This window comes from Eurytemora carolleeae, unplaced genomic scaffold (assembly GCF_000591075.1).
Source record: "Eurytemora carolleeae unplaced genomic scaffold, Eaff_2.0 scaffold1447, whole genome shotgun sequence".
Taxonomy (NCBI): Eukaryota; Metazoa; Arthropoda; class Copepoda; order Calanoida; family Temoridae; genus Eurytemora; species Eurytemora carolleeae.
Genome location: NW_019397605.1, coordinates 49580 through 71761, shown reverse-complemented (window position 1 = coordinate 71761; position 22182 = coordinate 49580). Strand labels below are relative to the sequence as shown.

Sequence of the window (22182 nt, the reverse complement as noted above, 5' to 3'; positions counted from 1 at the left end):
TAACGATTTTGTATACACCACAAGGTCATAAACAAGGGTCAGTATTTTCTTAATTTTAAGGCACAAACAATTTAAAGTTAACATTTTTTCCCCAATTACAAATTGAGGAGCGAACATGCCGCAAAACACGTTTGGGTGGTTCTGACCAGAGAGACAAAATATTAACAAAGTTTAAAAATAAAAGTCTGTATTTGTGAAGTTAAGTTAAGGTCAATAAAAATCTCTCCCAACCAATTTGATTTTTCAATAGTTGATCAAAGGTGGAATATAAAAAATAAAGCAAATATCATTTGGAAAATTTGGATGTTGTAAAAGAAATAAGAAAAAAAATAAAGTTACTTTTTTTTTCCATTTTAATATTTCTTCAATATTATTTATTTATTACAATAGAATTTTTAAGTTTAATCTAAATGATTTTTACTGTTGTAGGCTATGTCAATAAATGGACCACATGTGCAATTCCCTCAAATGTCTAAACTGTTATCTAGTAACCCCCCCCCCCCCTGCTTTTCCTTCTAATGACTCCTCCTCTCGTATCTTCCTCCGTTCACGTAAATATGTATTTACCGCTGAGCGGTCATTGAGTCTAACTAAGAATAAGGGGGTGAATTCCGGGTTGGGTTTGGGTACTGCACTAGTAGTTAGCTCAGTTCTTCAGTTAAACGCAGAACTTCTTACGGAGAGCATCTTGGCAAGATTGCGCAGATAAATAAAGTGAAAATGTTTGGACCAGTTTTAGCAAAGTGAAGATAGTTAACAACTGATTGATTGATTAATGAATATCAAGCTTTGATTAAACCTAAACTAACTATGAAAGCTATCGTATTTTTCTTAACTTTATCGTCCGTGTTTGCAGGTAAGGTTTATAAAATTCGAAATCTAGTATAATTATACAGAGTACAGACAATGTATATCTTTAAAACCCCAATCATTAAAAGAGTCTTAACATCAAAAACTTCAGACTGGATGTTTTTCCGCATTCAAACTTTATTACAAATTTTTGTTGAAAACGTTGCAAATTGCTACCCTCTGAATCTTTTTCCCTTTAATGAAAAAAATAGTATTGTTAAAACTATTTTAAAAATATTGTTTAAAGAAAAGAATTTTTAGGTGTGACAACAACAAACTACTCCTAATCTTATAAACAGACAGCATTTTAACTAATTAAAATTGTGATTTGAAATTCTAAATGGTATAATTCCGCAGAAGAAAATATACCTTGTTATTTAGATAAATGTGAGGTGCCAAGTCTAGAAAATGGAATTGTAATTGGACAAGGAACTAGCGATAGATGGATGGGTAATACCTTTAAATACTTTCTTATACAATCAGAAAAGAAAAGAAATTGAAGAATTGTACATAGGGTTGTTAATCGTTTTTGTAAACGATCGTTAAACGATCGTTTTTTTGTTTCGTTTTTAAAAACGATCGTTTTTAAAAACGACCCACTCGTTTTGAACTTTTAGAAAAAGAATAGCGATCGTTTTTGAAAATGATCGTGTTTATTAAAACGATTTGTGAGCTTTTTTATACGATTGTTTTTTAAAAAAACGATCGTTTTTGAAAAAAAATGTATTGACAATTATGTTAACGAAACAACGAACTTTATCAAAGCGGTCGTTTTGGGAAAATAATTACATGCAACTTTATTAAATGTCGTCTTACATGAAGTTTAACAGTTGTGGGGGAGTTAAAACTCATTGATATTTTCTTAAAAACTACTCAATGATAAGTACAGATGCCCTTCAGGTCGGTTTCCTCTCTTCGTTAACCATCGTTAACAAAGGGGTCGTCGTTAACGATCGTTAACGAAGGGTTGTCGATAAAGATCGATAACGAAGGGTTTGTCGTTAACGATCTTTAACGAAGGTTCGTCGTTAACGATCGTTAACAAAGGGTCGTCGTTAACGAAACGACGAATTTTATAAAAACGATCGTTTTGATTAACGATCGTTTTGAAAAAAGAGCGTTTTGAAAAACGATCGGTTTAAAAACGACCATTTTTAAAAAACGAACTTTTTAAAAAACGATCGTTTTTAAAAACGATCGTTTTTAAAAACGATCGTCGTTTTCATAACGAAACAATCGTTTTTCTGAAAAATGAAAACGTTAACATCCCTAATTGTACACTGTACAGAGACACGATATTAAATCGGATGAATTTTAAGATTGCGACCATTTTTAAAATCTACGTACAATTTCCGGTTCAATGAGCACATATTTAGGCTTGTAGATTTAAAAAGGACAACTTAAAAGTTTCCAATTGGAATGAGTAAATTTAATTTGGTAAAAATAAAGATAATCCCCGTTTGAACTCTTTAAACATAAGGGTATATGTAGACTGGTTTGTAATCGGATTTTTACGTACAATTTTCGATTCAATGAGTTTAATTTTAGGCGTGTAGATCTAAAATAATAATTGTACTGTAATAGACTGTAATGTAACATTGAATATAAAATTGTGCAAACGGAGATTATCGTTTACTTTTTTCTTCGCTCCAATTGGAAACTTTAGGAGCCTATAAAATGGATATTTTTATATCTACAAGCCTAAAATTCGACTCATTGAATTGGAAATTATAGGTAGATATTAAAAATGGTCCCAATCGTTAAAATCCTATTACTAGCAAGTCTGTAGACCCTTAAACAAAACCCTACAAACGGAGATTATCTTATTTTTACAAAATTACTCACTCTAGTTAGAAACTTCAGGCGACTTTAAAATTGTCATTTTTAGATCCATAAGCTTAAAAGTGGGCTTATTGTATCGGAAATTGTACGAAGATTTAAAAATGGTCTCAATATTGAAAATCCGATTACAAATGAGTCTGTAGATCCTTATTCCCCGTTTTTTAGACACTCTGTATATGAATTTGTTTGTTTAATTATATATGTGTTTGTAATATATCATTAACACATTTTTTGGTGACAAATTTTCTTTGAATATGTATATTTAGAAGCCGCTAGAATTAAATAAATAAATTAAACAATCTATATCCGTCAACAGAATAACAAAAATTGTTTTTATTTAAAATAATCCAAATACTTGCTTAATTTAATCATTTTTAAAGGAGTTTAAACTTAGTAAGTCAATGATATATGATTTAAGAGGTTCCGTAAACAGTTGCAAAGAGTGAAGAGAAAAATTTGATAAAGAAGTCTTACCGTTATTAACATTAAAACTAAAAGAAAAACTATGAGCATCGACCGAAAAATATGGAAAGGAATTGAGTCTTTGCCACAAACGCTGATTTTCTAATCACTATATCTTTGGAACCAAATGTTGCAGACCTTAGATATTTCAAACTATGAATTCTGTTAGATCAAGTAATCTGAGTTTGAAATATCAAAGGTTTACAACATCGAGTTCTAAAGATATTGAGATTTAAATATTTGATTTTGTTCCAAAGACTCAAAACATAAAGAATATACAAAAATTTAGAGAAGAAAAATAAGGAAGCACAGGGAGATTTGGTAGGGACGGATAACTTGTTTAAAATGGATCGAAACATGATTTTCTGACGAAAAACTAAAGTAAAATTTGATCATGGATATTTATTACAAAATACAGGTGAATTCAGCTGTAAACCAGGTTACCTATTGGTTGGAAACAGGCTACTAAAATGTGGAAGAGGAGTTTGGAGTTCAAAGAGCCCTTTTTGCGCAGGTATTTTTCTCTTTGGTGCACAATTAGATTTTCATAACTTTGGTTAAATTTCTATCGTGACATTTTGAACATAATTTCAACTCAGAAAAGATGTCCCCCATCACAATAATCATCCTCATTGTTACTCAGATAGAGGTTTAAGGAGTACAGCTGTCATGTAATTTTAGAAACCCGGGATATGTTTAAAATTTAAAAAATATTATGGTTCTGTTAAAAATCGTAAATGTGATTTTTTAATAGCAATTGGTAGATGTGATCCTAATGATCTTCCCGAGATAGTGAACGGACAGAAGGTTAGAGTCAAGCAATTCCGTGGAGCAGTTTACAGGTAGATGAAAACAAGATTAAGATAAAAGCATGATAAAAACTAGGATAATTTCTTTAAATGTTCTTGGAAATATGTATTATTATTCATGTATTAAGATTATGTCTTTTAATGAGAACTTCGCCATAACTTTAAATTAATTTGAATGTAATAAATCATTCCTAATTTATCTTATTTTCCTACTTTTGTCATTTAAAATTCCATTTTAACAAATTAAGTATTTTGTGAGAAAAAATTATTGTGTTAGGACTAGATTTTCACTATTAATCTTCATACCTTTTATCATTAAAAAAAACGTATCTGTTCCCATTCAGAATGAATTCATGGAAACTGGATTGGTGTTCATACAGGGGTGTATCTAGTTGAAAGAGATTCCAACCTTATTTTGATTAAAAGAATTAGTGTTAATTCTAATGTTCTAGAGAATAATCAAAGCTCTTTTAAAAATATAATTTTGTAAATCAATTTTCTGCGATAAGATCATAAATTAATAGTCTTATTATAAATTTCTTACATTGAGACAAAAATTTTAAAAAAAGTAAAAGTAATCTTGAATTTATTCATCTTAGAAGAACGAATAATGATGTATAATCAATTCATTGAACAGGTATGAGTGTGAGAATGGGTTTTACATCTATGGTCAGAAGCAGGTGCATTGTAACGGCAACTCATGGGATCTCAGGGCAGCTCCTGTATGTTCAAGTAAGATTTTTTATCCTTAACTAAGATATTTATGTGCAAGTTGATATTTATTTTTAATTAACTTGAACATTATAATAATAGAATAGTAAAATCAGGAGTTTTCAAAATTTATTATATTTATTAGCATTAATGGATAAAAATTGAAAATAATTATGATAAAAATACAATACTGAAATATACACAGCCAACAACAACATGCCAAAATGACAAGCGCCCTTTAACACCTATAAAAAAAAAACATTTTATCAAATTCATTCTTTAGTATCTAAGACTAAATTAATGTCGACTATGAAATGTGTCCTTTACTATGACAATGTAAAGACAGAAAAGTTTTTTTGGTAATGACATTTGGCGCCCTGTATACTATTCGTCAGAACAACATCATTGAAATCTTTTTAAAATAAAAATGTATCCTAAAAGATTACTTATCTTTGATTCAAGAGTTTCAAATCAAGTTTCTTATTAGTTCTTAAAATTTTAATGTTTTCTTTATTAAATTCTTTAAAAAAAACAGAAAAAATATTAAATACATTTTTATCAATCTAAATTTTCTTCAAAGTATTAAATATATTCGGGAGCAATTTTTGACAGAGGCATTTAATAAAAAATATTTCCACTTCAGCTAAATTCTTTAAAAAAAGAATAAAGCATTACAAACCCGAAAAAAAACAAGTGATTACGAATTTTAAACAAAATTTAGCAAAAAAAGAAGTATATTTTTTTTTCATTTATAGAAACAATTAATATGGCTGGAATCAATATAAAATACACCAAAATGTGCAGACTCTTACACAAATATCAATCAGGATTATGCCAATTACTCCTTATAAAGATAGAAAGCGCGTCACAGTTTTAAAATGAATTGGCGAGGTGAACCAAAGGCAAAAAAATTGCAAAATTTAGTAAACTAACAAGATCTAGTTGATTTTTGCCTGCAAAATCAACTTAAACTAGCGCAGAAAAATTAGTTTTTCCTTTTTGATAATTTCGATCACTTAAGAATTATAAAAACCATCTACAGATTTCCAGACTTTCATTGTTGAGTTGGAAGAGATAAGTATAAATTATTTGTCAACATCTAAAGTCTATAAATCTAGATACCGGATGTAATGAGTCGCTGGTTGAAAACCTTGAATTTGGGTTTAGTAAACGTTTAGCGGAGGGAGGAATATACAGGTATTTTAATTTATTATTCCTCTTTTTTATAACCACAAGCCATATATTTTAATTAAACAGTTTTTTACTCACAGATATGAATGCAAGAGAGAAGCTACTTTGATTGGATCGCCCATGATATTCTGTGATGGAAAGCACTGGAATGACACTGCTCCAAGATGTACAAGTTAGTTTTTTTTACACAACTGCAGATATAAATATGGAAGTACATATTTTTCTCCAGACCTACCATCTCAAATATTTGAACCTTTAACTAACATTTTGTTTAAAGCAAATCTTAATCGGGGAGTTTCTGGTCTAAGATTTAAATTTTAACAAGAATACAACTCAATCGTAAAAAAATATTTTGGGCCATTTTCGATTTTGTTCTTATTACCAACCCCCATTCTAATATTTTTAAGTTTACTTTTATTAATATTTTTTACAAGAGCATAGAAAAACGTTAGTTTTGTATATTTTGTTCTTAGTCCCATTCACGAATAAATGGGACAACAATGCAGATTTATTGTTAATTTCTTGCAGTTGGTCCAGCCAGTGTAAAGCTATCTGGACCGAATGGGACAAACATGCAGATTTATTATTCATTTCTTGCAGTTGGTCCAGCCAATGTAAAGATATCTGGACCGAATGACTTGAAGTTAAATATTAAATCTGAGTTGAACTGTGAGAGTGAAGAATCTGTTCCTCCAGCCGAGATCTCCTGGACAATCAAGGATTTTAGAGGAAATAATTTGTCCCACCTAGGAGAGGTAAATAATGCAGTACTTGGCTTTTTACCCCAAGGTTTTTTAGGGCTATGCATGATTAGAACAACAAATACCTTAATTCAATATTTTTTCTGAAACGATATAGGTATTAAAAAACCTTTTTCAAGACAATTATAGGTTTTTTATTTCACGAATGTTTTGGTTTATAATCCAACTTTTGTATAAATGCGTTTTTAACCCTATCTCTGCTGGGGTACTTGAAAACCAGGATATGCTGGGGGGGGGCCTCAATTTGACCCCCCCCCCCTCTAAATCCTATGTTTTATGTCCAAATATGACAAATGATACATCATTGGAAAGCTCTCGTGCTCTACTTTTAGAATCTGCAAAAACATTTGCAAATTTGCAAAACTTGAATTTTTTATCGCAAAATCCAGTTATATAGTAAAGATGTTTGCAAAAAAAATTCGTCCAAAAATGAAAAATTATACATTTTTGAAAAGCCCTTCACCATGCCATTTCAAATATGCAAAAAAATTTTGCAAAATTTTAAATAACCTGATTTTTAATCAAGAAAAACTAAAAATCTGCAAATTTTCTTTGACAGGTTGTTTGCAAAACATTTGCAATTTTTTTTCGCAAAACTTGTGCAATTCGTTTCCTTATGTCAAAGGCTTTACAAAAAGCTAAATTTTATCAAAATCTGACAAGTGGAAGTGTGTCAAAACAAAGATTTAGTTTGTTACAGGAAAAAGCAGTCATTCAGGCAGTGTGCCTGAGGACTCAGGCAGTTAGTATTAAAGCCCGGTTTTAGGCCTAAAGTGAGGGCTTTGGGTATGTAGGAAAAGTCAGAAAATTTCAACAGCCTCAGACCAATACTTTTTGAGTTATGTAAAAAAACTACAGGGGGGGTCAAATTGACCTTCCCCCCCAGCAGGAATAGGGTTAAGAAAAATCAACAATTTAAAACAAGACTCACTTTTATTAAACAGAAAATTATTGTATTAATAACTAACAACTAAAAAACTATCTTGAAAAGATTAAATATTTTGATATTCTGTGACCACATTATATTTGTAAAATACAAACAATAAATATGATTGATTTTCTGCATTTACTTACAAATTTAAATTATTCATTCTCCTTCTCATAAACAGGAGTTATAATAGAAAATATGTAAGATTTCGATCAATAAAATTAGATAATAAATACCAAGTGAATTTTTAAGCATGCAATCGGGGTGATTGAATCATAACTTCTTTTAATTCAGGTCTCTCAATCCAAGGTGTACTGGGTTGAAAAAGGCTGGCGTACGATAAGCACAGTTACTCTAAAACCGATGCAAGCTTTTCCTTCTTTATTGGTTACATGTTCTGGCAGTACTGAGAACGAGGTTAATTTGGTGATTGACACCAAACTACTCAATACTCAATGTAAGCAATATTATCAAAACAAACAATAAATAACTTATTCTTAAATTCATATATGTTTAGAAAAAAAAATTGAGGAATTATCAATATAAAAAATGTCAAATGTCAATATTAAAAAATATATTTATTTGTCGAAAAGTAGAGGATTGAGATTAAGAAAATATAAAATATGATAAGATAAACTATGGTTAACTTATAGAAGCATTTATACCCATAAAACTGTGGAATGGGAATACGTGATTTAAGCAATCTTTTTTGCACTTAATTATGTTTCGATATAATACAAATATGTTTACCAGTGACTAGGAAATCAAATTATTAAGTGTAATTGCCGGGTATACAATTGTTTTGTGTACATGTTCATTGCATTTTTTATCATCGAAACTTGAGTCTGATAGTCGTCTTCCTATTCTACAGTTTTATAGGTCTTATTGTTTTACTATAGATTGATAAGAAACAAAAACAATAGTAATATATATAATATACATTGAAAAGAATTTGTTCATATATTTCATTTCAATCTTTAATACATTTTGTCAACTTTAATGTATTTCATCATGACAAAAATCTACCAATACAAGCTCATGTTATTTAATGCATTACATCTAATTACTTAAAAATTTACTTTCTAAAAATGAGGACGAGTTGATTTATGAAATTAAAAAAATGAGTATGCTAATATTGTTCCATAAAACTTTTAAATATAAAATTCAGAGTACTTTTCTAAGTTTTAATAGAATACTAGGCGTTTAGGGGGCTTCGCACCCATCTTCTATTTAAATTGTGAACATGTTCTTTTGTTTACATTTTAAAACAAAGAAGAAAAAAATTTTGCGGATTTTAAAAAAAAAATTCGCGGATTTTCAAGAATTTAAATTTTTTTACTAAATTAAAAACCTTTAAAACACATTTTTTAATTTTTATCATTCATAAACATTCCCTGTGGTCACGTGATGTCCCACAACAAATTTGGGCCCGATCGGTTCAGCAGTTTTGACGTTTATTGGATACAAACAAACAGACAAACACCCAAACAGACAGACAAGCCAAATTTATATATAGATGAATATTAAAGAATACCAAATGAATATCAAAGAATATCAAATTCTAAAGTAGTTTTTGTAATATATAAATTGTTCAACAAATGTTGTAGATCCCCCAGAGACAGTTAGAGTATATGGACAGGACATGGGAAAAGATGGAGAGATACTATTGCTAGAATGTGATAGTTCCCCTAGTTATCCACCTTCTTCTTTGTCATGGAGAATTGAACAGGATGGAAAAAGTAGTATTGTTCTTGGACAGGAAATACTGAAAAGAAAGGCAAGTGAAAACCGGGAAAAATTAGCTTGTGTTGTTTGCAACATTTTTGGCTTTTGGCTTAACGAATTTTTGTGCACGTGCAAAAGGAAAAAAAATACACAAATTTAGAAAATCAAATATTATCTCGATCAAATTTTATAATGATGTTAGGCGATTACATGACATGATGGGAAATTTTCCGAAAACCTAGGCATTTGGGAAATTTCCCAGATACCCAGGCATTTGGGAAATTCCCCAAATGTCTGGGTATTTGGGGAATTCCCCAAATGCCTGGGTATTGTGGAAATTTACAGTCATTTGAGAAATTTCCAAAATCTTAAAAATATACCACACTCAAAAATCTGTAGGTATTTGGGAAATTTCCCAGAAACCCAGGCATTTGGGAAATTTCCCAGATACCCAGGCATTTGGGAAATTCCCCAAATTCCTGTAGATATTTGAGGATGGTATATTTTTAAGATTTTTGAAATTTCTCAAATGACTGGATATTTGGGGAATTTCCCAAAAACCTAGGCATTTGGGATATTTCCCAGATACCCAGGCATTTGGGAAATTTCTCAAATACCCAAGCATTTGGGAAATTCCCCAAATTCCTCTAGGTATTTGAGGGTGGTATATTTTTAAGATTTTGGAAATTTCTCAAATGACTGGATATTTGGGGAATTTCTAGAAAACCTAGGCAATTGGGAAATTTCCCAGAAACCCAGGCAGTTGGGAAATTTCCCAGATACCCAGGCATNTAGGTATTTGAGGGTGGTATATTTTTAAGATTTTGGAAATTTCTCAAATGACTGGATATTTGGGGAATTTCCCTAAAACCTAGGCATTTGGGATATTTCCCAGACACCCAGGCATTTGGGAAATTTCCCAGATACCCAAGCATTTGGGAAATTCCCCAAATTTCTCTAGGTATTTGACGGTGGTATATTTTTAAGATTTTGGAAATTTCTCAAATGACTGGATATTTGAGAAATTTCACAGATACCCAGGCATTTGGGAAATTTTCCAGATACCCAGGCATTTGGGAAATTTCCCAGATACCCAGGCACTTGAGAAATTTCCCAGATGCTCAGGCATTTGAGGGTGGTATATTTTTAAGCTTTTGGAAACTTCTCAAATGACTGGATATGTCTCCCAAAAACCTAGGCATTTGGGAAAACCCCCAAATATCTGGGTATTTGGGAAATTCCTCAAATGTCTGGGTATTTGGGGAATTCCCCAAATGCCTGGGTATTGTGGAAATTTACAGTCATTTGAGAAATTTCCAAAATCTTAAAAATATACCACACTCAAAAATCTGTAGGTATTTGGGAAATTTCTGAGATACCCAGGCATTTGGAAAATTTCCCAGATACCCAGGCATTTGAGAAATTCCTATTTTGACATTTTTGATAATTGCTGTCACTCCCTTGGCGATTAACAGGGAATGTTTTTTTTTTGAAATATAAATCTTGCTGCAGGAGGATGTGGCTACCTCTTGCGGTTTTTTTTTACAAAAAATGTATATATATTATTTACAGGATGATGGAAGCTTCATGACACGGTCACTTCTCAGCATAGTAGCTTCACATGATTCTAATCATAGCATGGTAGTTAAATGTTCTGCCTCGCATCCTCTCCTATACGATGATCAAGTTTCATATACTCATACCATTCAGATATTGTGTAAGTTTTTAAACGTTTAGTCTAAAAATTTGTGTATTGGTTAACGGCTTTGACCGTTAGCTTTTATTGACTTTCTGATTTCTACTTTTACTCCGAACTGGAAATTTTAAAAAAATTACCCAGCTATGAAAATATTTTTCATTTTAATAGGCTTTTGCTAATTTTGTTGCGGATCTTTTCATTTTGGCGTATTTTAATTTTGACTTAATAAAAAAAATTATTTTTAAAATGTGCAAATTTCGGATTTTAAAAAGTATGAAGTATCTTCAAATTTCGTTTCACAAATTAGCTCTCTTGAGTTTAATTGTTAGTTATATATCCCATGTTTTGAAGTAAACCCCTATGTTCGTGGGTGGCCTCTGGAAGTAGGCCCCTATATGTGAGGTCCCCAGATTTGCAGTCCCTGAATGTGAATCCCTGCATGAATGATCCACGGAAGTGACCCAACAATGTGTGGTCACTAGGAAATCGTAAAATTCATGAAATGAAAGTTTTACAACTCTCAAAAACTAACTGCATAATGCATTTTTTAATATCAAACAATTCTTTTCTGTCTAAGAAATTACGAATCCATAAATAATCTTTTCCGTCTACAAAATGTCCTATTTATGATTTTTATATCTTTTAAATGTTTTTTTATTATGAAATGTCGCAACACCGAAGATACAATTTTCCCTTATGCTTAATAAACGCATTTTAGGCCCGCCCGGAGTCCCGAAAATAAGTAGCCCTGTAAAGTCCCTTGAAGTAGGTCGACAGCAACAGCTAAGCTGTTATACAAAGGCTGGAAATCCACCTGCTCTGTTACAATGGTATAATGGGGATCAGTTGTTAGAGAGTCAATACAGGTAACGAATTAGTTCACATTGATTCAAAAGAGACGTTTTATGTTGAATTCTTGCAAGGAGCACCATATATGCTGGACTGTAGGGTTTATGCATGTTATCCTCTTGATAAGACCAAATGTGTATACTGGAAATTATACCTTTCGGGTGAAACGAACTAGTGAATGTGAAACGAGTTGACCAATGCCAGTAAAATAAAAATAAAAGTTTATAAGTGAAATTAATTATAAAAACTAACTATTCGAAATTCTTCTGATTCAATATAAAAACAATTAATTTTACATGCCTTCAAGTTCCAACTAAGAATTTAATTGTATTGGTCAACTAGCCTAAGGCTAATTGACTTAAAGTATAATACAAGTTTTATTATGAAAATGTTAAAAAATTAAAAGGAATATGGACTGCTACATTATGCTTTAGGTGTGTACAGTATATCCATACACTCTATCAGAAAGAAATCAATTTTAGTCATCTGATACAAAACATTTAGAATCCTACCTGCTTAAAGGGACTGTTAAGGTAAAATGAAAGCTGGTAAATTCTAAAGCCTAGAAATTCTAGGCGTTTATCGCGACCAATGATATTTCTATCTGATGTCCCTGTCTCGAGAAATGAAATAAAACCGTGTCCGAGTAATAAAAACTCTACTATAATGATCTGGTCGACACTCGACGGAGCCTCGTGACAAGAAACTGCACTGCGTCTGGTCATGTTATGCATACGAAACAAGATTAAATCAAATTACATCTATTAAGAATGAATAAGCACTATATTCAAAGTATACCTACAATTTCTGGGCACCTCTGGAGTTTTAGATTAGTTTCGTATTTACTAATTATGATCTGTTTAAACTTTGATGCAATTAACATGTCAAATATATTATAATTTTCGTTTAATTCAGACACAGTTTTATAGCATTTCTTTTCAAAACAGGGATATCAGATAGAACTATTATTGGTCGCGATCAACTCTTAAAATTTATAAGGCTTTAGCATATACCCCCTTTTATTTTACCTTACCAGTCCCTTTAAGCTATATGTTGATTCATTTTATAATTCCCCCTTCTTACATTTCATAGTAAATATATCGACTCAACTCATGAATACCCTTTTAACAATTCAGTTAACCAGGAGGGAGATTCTCTTTGTCAGCAATTAACTATGTATTTAATACAACTGTTTGGAAACTAGCTGACAAAAAGAATCAGACCGGTGACATGGCTCAAATTTGGTCGTGTGTCCGACGTTAGGATTAAACTATGTCAGGCTGAAAAGCCTTTACCTATAAGGGATTGTGATCGATGGCATACCCCTTGTAGGTCAAGGAGCTGTTGGACGCATCCCTAGCTGTTTGATATGATATGATATGAAGCTTCTCTATGTTTATGTATTTCTGGGTATCTCCATTTTAAGTAATCGGGAAAAAAAAACAGTTAATCAGTTTTTATTTAGATTGGAAGGAGATATAGCAGTTGCAAATGTATCTTTTGTGTTGTATAAACCTGAAAAATTTACATGTGAAGCAACTAACGCAGCAGTTAATGAGCCGGTCAGGAAATCAATCGAGGTAAGGCGAAGCTGTGTTTTATTTCAATTTATTATCATAATTTTATTTGAATGCAATATTTATAAAAATGTTTACTTTTTTAAAATTTAAAAGGCACTGATCATATATTTTTAGATAAATGTACAATATATATCAACAACTTCATCTACCCCGGAGAAAAAAACTACTACTTTTACTACTACTACATCCACTATGATATCATTAAGAGCGACAACAATTAATAACTCAACAACATTAAATGGTGATTTATTTAAAGACCAGTTTCGTCAAAATTCTTCGACGAAGAGATCTAGGATCTATGATGAATATGACTACAGTCACTTTAACTATGTTAACGAGCTAATGAACCAGAGTTTTGTAGAAACTATACTAGAGGTCGGTGACGAGTATTATGAGGACATGTTAGGAGAGTACGATGGTAATCAAGAGGTTTATGAGGACTTGCAAGAGAATAGCAAAGAACCTAAAGAAAACTACGATGAATATCAAAAGGATTACAAGACAGGTCAAGAGGTATACCAACCAAAATATAACGAACTCCTGAAATTCTCCGAAGAATCAAAAAATGCAACAGAAGTAACAAAATTAAGTGGCATCCAAAATCAAAATCATGGTAACAAGGAGACATCCGCTGAAAATTTGCATAGAAAATACAGCATGAATGAAAACATTGAAGTTGTTGAGGTTATTGGGGAGGACCTATTTGACAAAAAGGAAAATGACAGTAAACCTTTCAACCGAGAAACACAGCATGTCTCCAACGTCAAAAAGAAAATGAAAAACATAGAAAACGAGACATTTGTTAAAGGATTCCGATTAACTATGAACAATACTGGGTCTGTCCCGGTCCTATCCCCTCTAAACCTCTTGATAATCTACACGTCTATCTACTAAAACTAAACTAAACTAAACTAAAAGTATAATGGGAGGGTTCAAAGAAGGGATTGTGCTGTACGGCCTGATGTATGGCTGTGAAAACAATAATAAACATTTAAAAATGATCTAAGTATTTAATACAAGGAAAAAATGGGGAGACTCATTTATTTTTATTTTAAGAGCTTTTCAACTAATATACTTGAAGTGAAGTGAATCGTTTAAGATGCCTGAGATAAAGTGAAGCTTAGCTTTTATTTGGTCGGATTAAACCTCAGATCCATCGAAGTCGATAAAAACCGATTAAAACTTGCATATTAAATATTACGATTAATTTGTTAAAAAAGTAGAACACATTTAAAAGTTTTAAAACTTTATTATGGCATAGAAAGGGTTTTATTTATTTACTCGATACATTTGCTCTTTTTTTTCAGTGTTATTTCTGAATCGTCTTCTAGTAATTTGTAAAATGTATAAATGTATATATTTAGACTGTGCATATTTGATGCATAAAACTATAGATTTGAACTAGAGTTTCAAATTTTTCACCAGAATTTTTTTCCGGCGGAAATTATGATTACCGGAAAAGACAAACTGGAAAACGGAATTCCGCTAATTTTCCAACACGGAAATGTTCTTCTTCTGGCGGAAATTTAAATTTTCATTGTTTAGTTGAATTCAGTATATAAAAATTTGTAAATAGTTTTTATTGTCAAATTTTTTTCAAATTGTTTTGGCAAAAGTTTTAAAATCATTATCTATGTCCTGCCTCATAGTATGAATACTCTAACGAAAAAATAATAAAATCAAATTGTAGAAAAAAACTGAATGTTTTAGCTCTTACAAGCTAGGGCCATTCTAAAGTTCAGACTTAATACCCAAAGAAATAATAATTAAATTAAATGTTAAGGGTATAGGTTAAAGCCTATAAATTTTAGAAGTTGATTGCGACCAATATAAGTTCTATCTGCAGCGCCTGAGCTGTCTCGAGAAAATGATATAAAACAGTGTCCAAGTTATCCGAAAACTCAAATATATGTGACATGTTATTGGATTTAAAGTTTAAACAGCAAATACAGGGTGTCCCAAAAAACATGGGAATTCAGTGACGAATTCGATATCGTCTTTTTAACTAATTCTTAAATTTAGTTTAGTGATACCTACTGAGAAAGCTGTAATCTGTAAGAGTTTCGTCTGCTATGTTCAGATTTTGTTTGTTTATGTTTTGACTGCAATAGGTTGTACTTAGTAAAACAAGAAAATTGCAGTATACAAACAGAGTAAACTTGTCCGTATTCACTCTTCATCTTGCGGAGACATTATCGACACATATTAACAGTCTTTTACCCTTTTCATAAAATAAACTCTAGCAGACATAATAATATTATGGCTTTTGAAATTAGGTATTACAATGCTAATTCATAACAAAGACGATATCGAATTCGTCACTGAATTCCCATGTTTTTTGGGACACCCTGTACGTTCTGAATCTGAAAATTACGTTAACCCAGAGGTACTTAGAAATTTTAGGTACGCTATTATTTGTCGCAATCAACGCCTAAAGGAACTGAGTTTTTGCCACAAACTAAAAATTTATAATTCCTATATCTTTAGAACCTAATGGTTCAAACCTTTGATATTTCAAACTCTTAAATTATTTGATCCAACATAAATCATAGTTTGAAATATTAGGTCTACAATTATGTGTTTAAAAGTTATAGGGTATAGAAAATCAGAGCTTGTGGCAAAAACTCAATTCCTTTCGAGACTTTTTCCTATACCCTCTTTTATTTTACCTTAACAATTCCTTTAATTATCTGTTTTTTTAAATCCCAGACCCCGATAAAAACTTACTATTTATTTTTAAACTCGTTAAAATAAAAATGAAACGTTTTTGCTTAATTAGAATAAATTTGACATCTTGATTATTCAAATGTTGTAAATCGGACACACCAAAATACAAATTGAGGTCATTTGAAACTACGCCTACAGTCCCTTTAAAACCACCTTTAAAGGGACTGACCGGCTATATAAGGTAGTTGAACTGAGTATGCAGTATTGTGGAAACCTTCTTTAGGATTCATTTGAGACATATTGAACTTTTTAAAGATCTGTAAATCCTGAGTTTGAGCGCACTTTCGACGCTCAAAACTCCTACTTTTGTGGTGGATACGTTTTCAGAATCGTTTTTTTTAAAATTATTAAATAACGACGACAAAAATGTAAACAAAACTCTACAGTAAACTACATAGTTGTTTCGGAACCGGTTGAGAAAAGAAAAATTTATCTTATCATCGAAAATAAGTAATCTTGTTCAATTATTAGTTTCTATTTTCTCATTATTCACAAAGATTGTTTGCAGATTTTTGGAATATTATTAAAAAGACGACATTTGACGAATTTGAAGAAATCTGCGAATAAATTGAAAGAAAATAAGAAATTCAGTATAATGATGAAAACGAAATAATTTATTCTAGCATTGATTTATTGACAAATCTCTTTTGAGAAATATGTTCCCAAGCATTTAATTTGATTAAGGCTTGATTTTTACTTTATTTTTCGTCGTCTTTATTTAGTAATTTAAAAAACTGATTCTGAAATCGTATTCATCCCCAAAGTAGGAGTTTTGAACGTCGAATTTGCGCTCAAACTCAGGATTTACAGATCTTGAAAAAGTTTTATTTTATTAGAACCAGACAGCTATGAAAAGTTTAATGATTTTTAAAGACGGTTTCACAACTCCTTGGCTTTTGATTTTACGTCATGATCTCATTTATACTTTTTTGTAGCCCTATACATGTACATTTTATACTACTTCTACTTATTTGTAATTCAGAAATGTTATTGAACACTGATTATATGAGGCCAATTGTGATGGAGAGTGGGATTTAATATTTTAAACACTTTTATCTGGGCTGCATTGGCTGGAAATATTGTTGTTTACTTTTGCATTTTGATTGGCTGAAGAAAAAAAGCAGTTTTGAAAGTGAGAGCGCATTGATATTTTACGACAATCAAATCCAATAATAATACATTTCTTACAGTACAGATGTCAAGTCAGAAATATATTTTTTATAGATGTAAAAATTATTTAATCTATTGTTCAAAGAAGTTCTGTGGCACAAATCTTTAATTGAAAACATTATTTTAACCAATTTTTTCTCCATCTCTCCAGATCTGATCCCTCTTAAGCTGTCAAATTAACTCAATTATAGCAATTTTTCTCTTTTAATTTAGCAGCCAAAAGAATAAAGAGAAAATAGTTTGCTAACTGAGGAATTATAAAGAAAACTATGAGGAATAGATACATTATATTATATTTCAAGAAAAGAGGAATATTTTATTGTTATCTTAAATTGTAATTCCGCCTTCCTTCGCAAAATGATATTCGTGCCTTCTGCTTTTCTTACTTTATCCTGGTTTGATATAAGGCCGCTTGAATTTTCATGTTATATGTATCTCATACAAACTCTGCGTTCTCCCTCTTCTTTATGGAATATCCTGCATGATATGTACTTTGTTTAATATCAAACATGCTGTAATTTCAAAAATAAAAAAATGATTATTGATTTAGCCAGAACCCTTTATCGTGCTTATGTTATACATAGACAATAGACATACACCACGTTAAACTAAAGTAAAATTCTCGTAAGATTAAAATAAAAAATGTTTTATTTAATCAAAACCATCATAATCATCATAACAAGATAAATTTGCTTTTTTCATAATTATGCGTAAAAGCAAAACTAGTGGAGAAATGAGGTCACAAAGTGGTAGGTCAGTAATGTAGAAGGAATTTTACCTTTTACTCTTGTTCACTGTGACACATACATCGGTCAAAATTCATCAACATTCCCTTATAAGTCTTGTTTTTCCTTAAATAAGAGCTAAAACTAATCTTGAATAAAAAATGTCTGTCAAAACATAATGAGAATCATACATATAGTGCAAGTACGCTACTGCATTAAAAACTCGATTTTTGGGTAAAATTTATTTATGTTACTTTGTTAAAGTTGATTGAGTAAGATTATTTGCGAAAGGCGCAAAGCATTTTTTTTTACATTTTTTCTTTTAATGGACATGGAGAATGGAGATCAAGTTACTAAACGGGGATGTTTGTGTCCCCAAGATTCTAGGGGGGGGGGGGGGTAATTACCCCAAGGATTCTAGGAGGGGGTAAGTAACCCCAACAACCCCCCTTATTTACACCACTGAAAGCTGCATTACGTAAGAAGATATTTTAAAACTATATGTTGCATGTAAGAGCGTTCACAAACTTCTTATATGGTTAGAAAATTAAAATCTTTAACCCTATCTCGATTGGGAGGGGGGGGTCCACTCCCCCTCCTCGTGTTTTTTCTTAATAACTTTAAAACGGTTGACGGGGGGAGGACAGTTAAATGGCGGGTTGGTGTTTCAAACAAAAAGTCAGAAATAGTTAATAACTTTTTTAATAATTAAGCTTCAAGGGCTAGAATTTATATATTTGATAAGCTCTTGAAAAATGTTGTACCACGTGTCTCATGTAAATATTTTTCAAAAGTAAAAATATTTATTTTAGAACATTTTTCCGACTTATTTTTTAAATTTTTTATGCATAGGGTACCGGGTGGAGGACAGTCAAACTGCGGTTTGGTGTTTTCGACGTACTTTATATATAAAAAAGACTCCCTTGCATCCTATCCATTAATGATAGAGGTCCAATTTTTTTAATGAGCAGCCGTGAAAAGTTGGACTTAGGACATGTATCACACTCCCCTATCTCAAGAATCTCAAATCTAAGGGCAAAATCAATCTATCTATATTTGACAAAAATAGCCCAATCGGGATATGGTTAAGAAGAAGTGTGAAATTAAAGTTGATGATGAAAAAAGTATAACTATAAAATTATATAAGATTGCTAGAGAGCAGCCTATTGGCCAACAAATGATAATACAGGTTTCGGAATGATACAGGATACAGAATACAGATGATACAGGTTTCGGAATGATACAGGATACAGAATACAGATTTGTACAACTTATTTTGTATTTTTCTCAAATATTTGACAGTTGTACTGCAGTATAACTAGATCTGTTAAACATGTCTTGACTATAACGACTACTTTCAGTAAAACCTGGTGGCCTTGTCTCAATCTTTATCTCACACTCCAATCAAGGCACGAGCAAACTTAACGCAAACTTATAGGTACGACTTTGTGACCTTGTAGAGCCCATAATCTGATTTCACACCCAATTATAAGAAAAATAAAAATCTGAACATTTGTCAAAAATTAAAAATTTCTGGCTTTTGCAACCTGCAATGGTATATATATTGCAAACTATAAATTCTTATGATCAATTAGATGTAGTATGCATTAACTTATTAAAGGTTTTCAATATTAGTTGTAAAATTAAAGTTAGTGGCGACTAATAAGTTCAGTTTACTTTAAAAAGTTGTAGTTGAAAACATTATGTATTAAGGCTAAAACGAGATTTCCGACCCAAAATTGTTAGTTTTTTATACCCCATCATGAACAAAAGCTTTAGAAAAAATAAGGGAAAATGTTTTTTTCCCTCACCATTTTGGCTTTTGATAAAAGAACTAGATAAGAATTCAGGCCTGCATGCAAAAACCGGAGAGAGGAATCTCAAGTTATAAAAAGTCTAAAAAGAAGAAAGAAGCAGAAGCCTTCCCCCCCCCCCCTCCGACCCCACCTGTTTATGCAAACGTGGACATTCCCCTTTACTTTGATTTATCAAGTCATTTTTAAGAAGAGCTGCTGACATCTGGCAGGCGGGGGAGGTGGAATATATAGCATCCCGATTGTTAAGAGGGTGCTGGAGGTCATAATAATAAGTTGTATAGGTCATTTTTATAAAAAAAAAATATCTTGTATGGGATAAAATAAAACCCACGGAAGAGTAGAACTATGCAAGGTGTTCTGGGAAAAGGCACGTCAGATTCTGGAATTTCAGAATGAATTGGTGTAAATACCGATTTTAACCTGGAGGGTGGGAGATAAGAAAGGGTAATTGATACGAAGAAGATATGTTAATTATTCCCACGGAACCGGCTGAACCGATGGAGCCCAAATTTTGTGTATGACCTCACGTGACCACAGGGAAGGTTTATGAATATACAATTTTTCAAAAAAAATTCGATTTCCATTAAATTTTGAAAATCCACGAAATATTTTTATAAAATCAGCAATCTTATTTTTTGCTTTTGTTTTACAATGAATACAAAGAGAAAATGTTCACAATTGAAATAGAAGATGGGCGCAAAGCTCCCTGAAAGCCTTGTAAGTTAAAATTCAATTACTATACCATAGGGCGCCAAAATAAACACGTTTAAATACTTCACTTTTCTGGAGGAAAATTCATTAAGAAATATAAAATCTAAAATGTCGTCTTTCTTTTGCGTAATTGTAATATTTGTACGGATCAAAGACTTTGCTAACTACCAAAATCTTTGATATGGATGTTTTATTTTTTTACATTGACAAGATTGAATCATAATTTTCATTGATATCTGATCTATGAAACCAAGAGATACCTGCCATGCAGGCTCATGGAAAATTACTGAGCCTTTTAGAATGTCCGAAAAGTCCATTAACAGTTTTTAAATTCTAATACTGAAGTTATGGGTTCAAAGAGTTCAAATAAAGTTTGAAAACTGTTAAGAATACTGAATTTGTAGTTAAAAATTAACAAGAAAAATTAATATGTTCGACCTCTTCGACCTGGCGAAAAGTTTTTCGTGTTTGCTATATTCACAATCACAAACATGAGGCATGTTCCTTCAAACCGATTTATTTGAACTTTTATAAAATCGTTGAAAAAAACAATCACTTTAGACTTTTTTCTCTCTCAAATAATAAATTATTATTCGACCATATTGAAATTATTCAATTATAATAAAATTAATATTATCTTATTTGGCCCATCCTGTTCTGAAAGACGGCTCTATAATCTCTTGGGGATGAAACTTATCAGCCTACCCTTAAAAAAGCTGAGGAAGCTGTCTGGAACTGGCTTGAAAATGGCAAGTTTCTGTTTAAAGGTACGATGTAATTATTACAAAATTTCGCAAAATTATTTTTAGAAATTACCCGAAATTAGGGCGTAATTTCACGAAATTGAAGTTTTGCAAAATTACGCGTAATTAATACAAAATTTCGCGAAATTACACCGTAATTACGCGTAATTATAGTTTCGCTTATTTCGCGCAATCATTACAAAATTTCGCGAAATTACGTTGTAGAAATTACGCGAAATTACGCCGTAACTACGCATAATTATAGTTTCGCTTATTATGTGTAATCATTACGAAATTTTGCGAAATTATGTTGTAGAAATTACGCGAAATTACGCCGTAATTACGCTTAATTATAGTTTCGCTTATTACGCGTAATCATGCAAAATTACACGAAATAAAAATTATTACGCGTAACTGCACGTAACTATACGCGTAAGAGAATAATCTATTACGTTGGAAACCATGATATACGATCGTTTTTTGTTTGTTTTTCAATTGTTTTTAATCGTTTTGAACTTTTAAAAACCGAATAACGATAGTTTTAGAAAACGGTCGATTTTTAAAAAACGACTTGTGACCGGTTTTTATGCGATTGTTTTTTTAAAAACAATGGCTTTTGAAAAAAAAATTTATTGAAAATTATGTTAATAAACTATGTCAACGAAACGACGAACTTTTTAAAAACGCTCGTTTTTGGAAAAACGGTCATTTTTGAAAATAAAATACATCGAGCTGCATTGAATGTCGTCTTACATGATGTTAAAAAGTTGTGGGGTAGCTAAAATAACTTTCCTCTATCTACTACTTTTCAATTTCCACCTTTTCCTTTTGTTCTAAATTGTTTTGTTTTAATTGGTTTTATTTAAATTGAACATGGATGTAT

The 22182-nt window shown here is 31.3% G+C and overlaps 1 protein-coding gene across 1 annotated transcript; it reads left to right on the top strand.

The window, feature by feature from the left end:
• Window positions 1-651: 651 nt before the first annotated feature.
• LOC111715150 (uncharacterized) lies at window positions 652-14407 on the top strand. The gene is made up of 14 exons (XM_023490418.1): window positions 652-856; window positions 1231-1299; window positions 3572-3667; window positions 3908-3995; window positions 4600-4694; window positions 5792-5870; window positions 5945-6036; window positions 6465-6619; window positions 7848-8010; window positions 9161-9330; window positions 10851-10995; window positions 11696-11843; window positions 13292-13406; window positions 13521-14407. The coding sequence occupies exons 1-14, from the start codon at window positions 811-813 to the stop codon at window positions 14298-14300; spliced, it is 2241 nt and encodes a 746-aa protein (XP_023346186.1). The 5' UTR covers window positions 652-810; the 3' UTR covers window positions 14301-14407.
• Window positions 14408-22182: the final 7775 nt, after the last annotated feature.

Bases quoted from the DNA above. Each gene is read 5' to 3' on its own strand.
- LOC111715150 (XM_023490418.1), top strand. From the start codon at position 811: ATGAAAGCTATCGTATTTTTCTTAACTTTATCGTCCGTGTTTGCAG. The intron at 6,037-6,464 runs GTTAGTTTTTTT...CATTTCTTGCAG, and splicing joins CACTGCTCCAAGATGTACAA to TTGGTCCAGCCAATGTAAAG. The intron at 6,620-7,847 runs GTAAATAATGCA...CTTTTAATTCAG, and splicing joins ATTTGTCCCACCTAGGAGAG to GTCTCTCAATCCAAGGTGTA.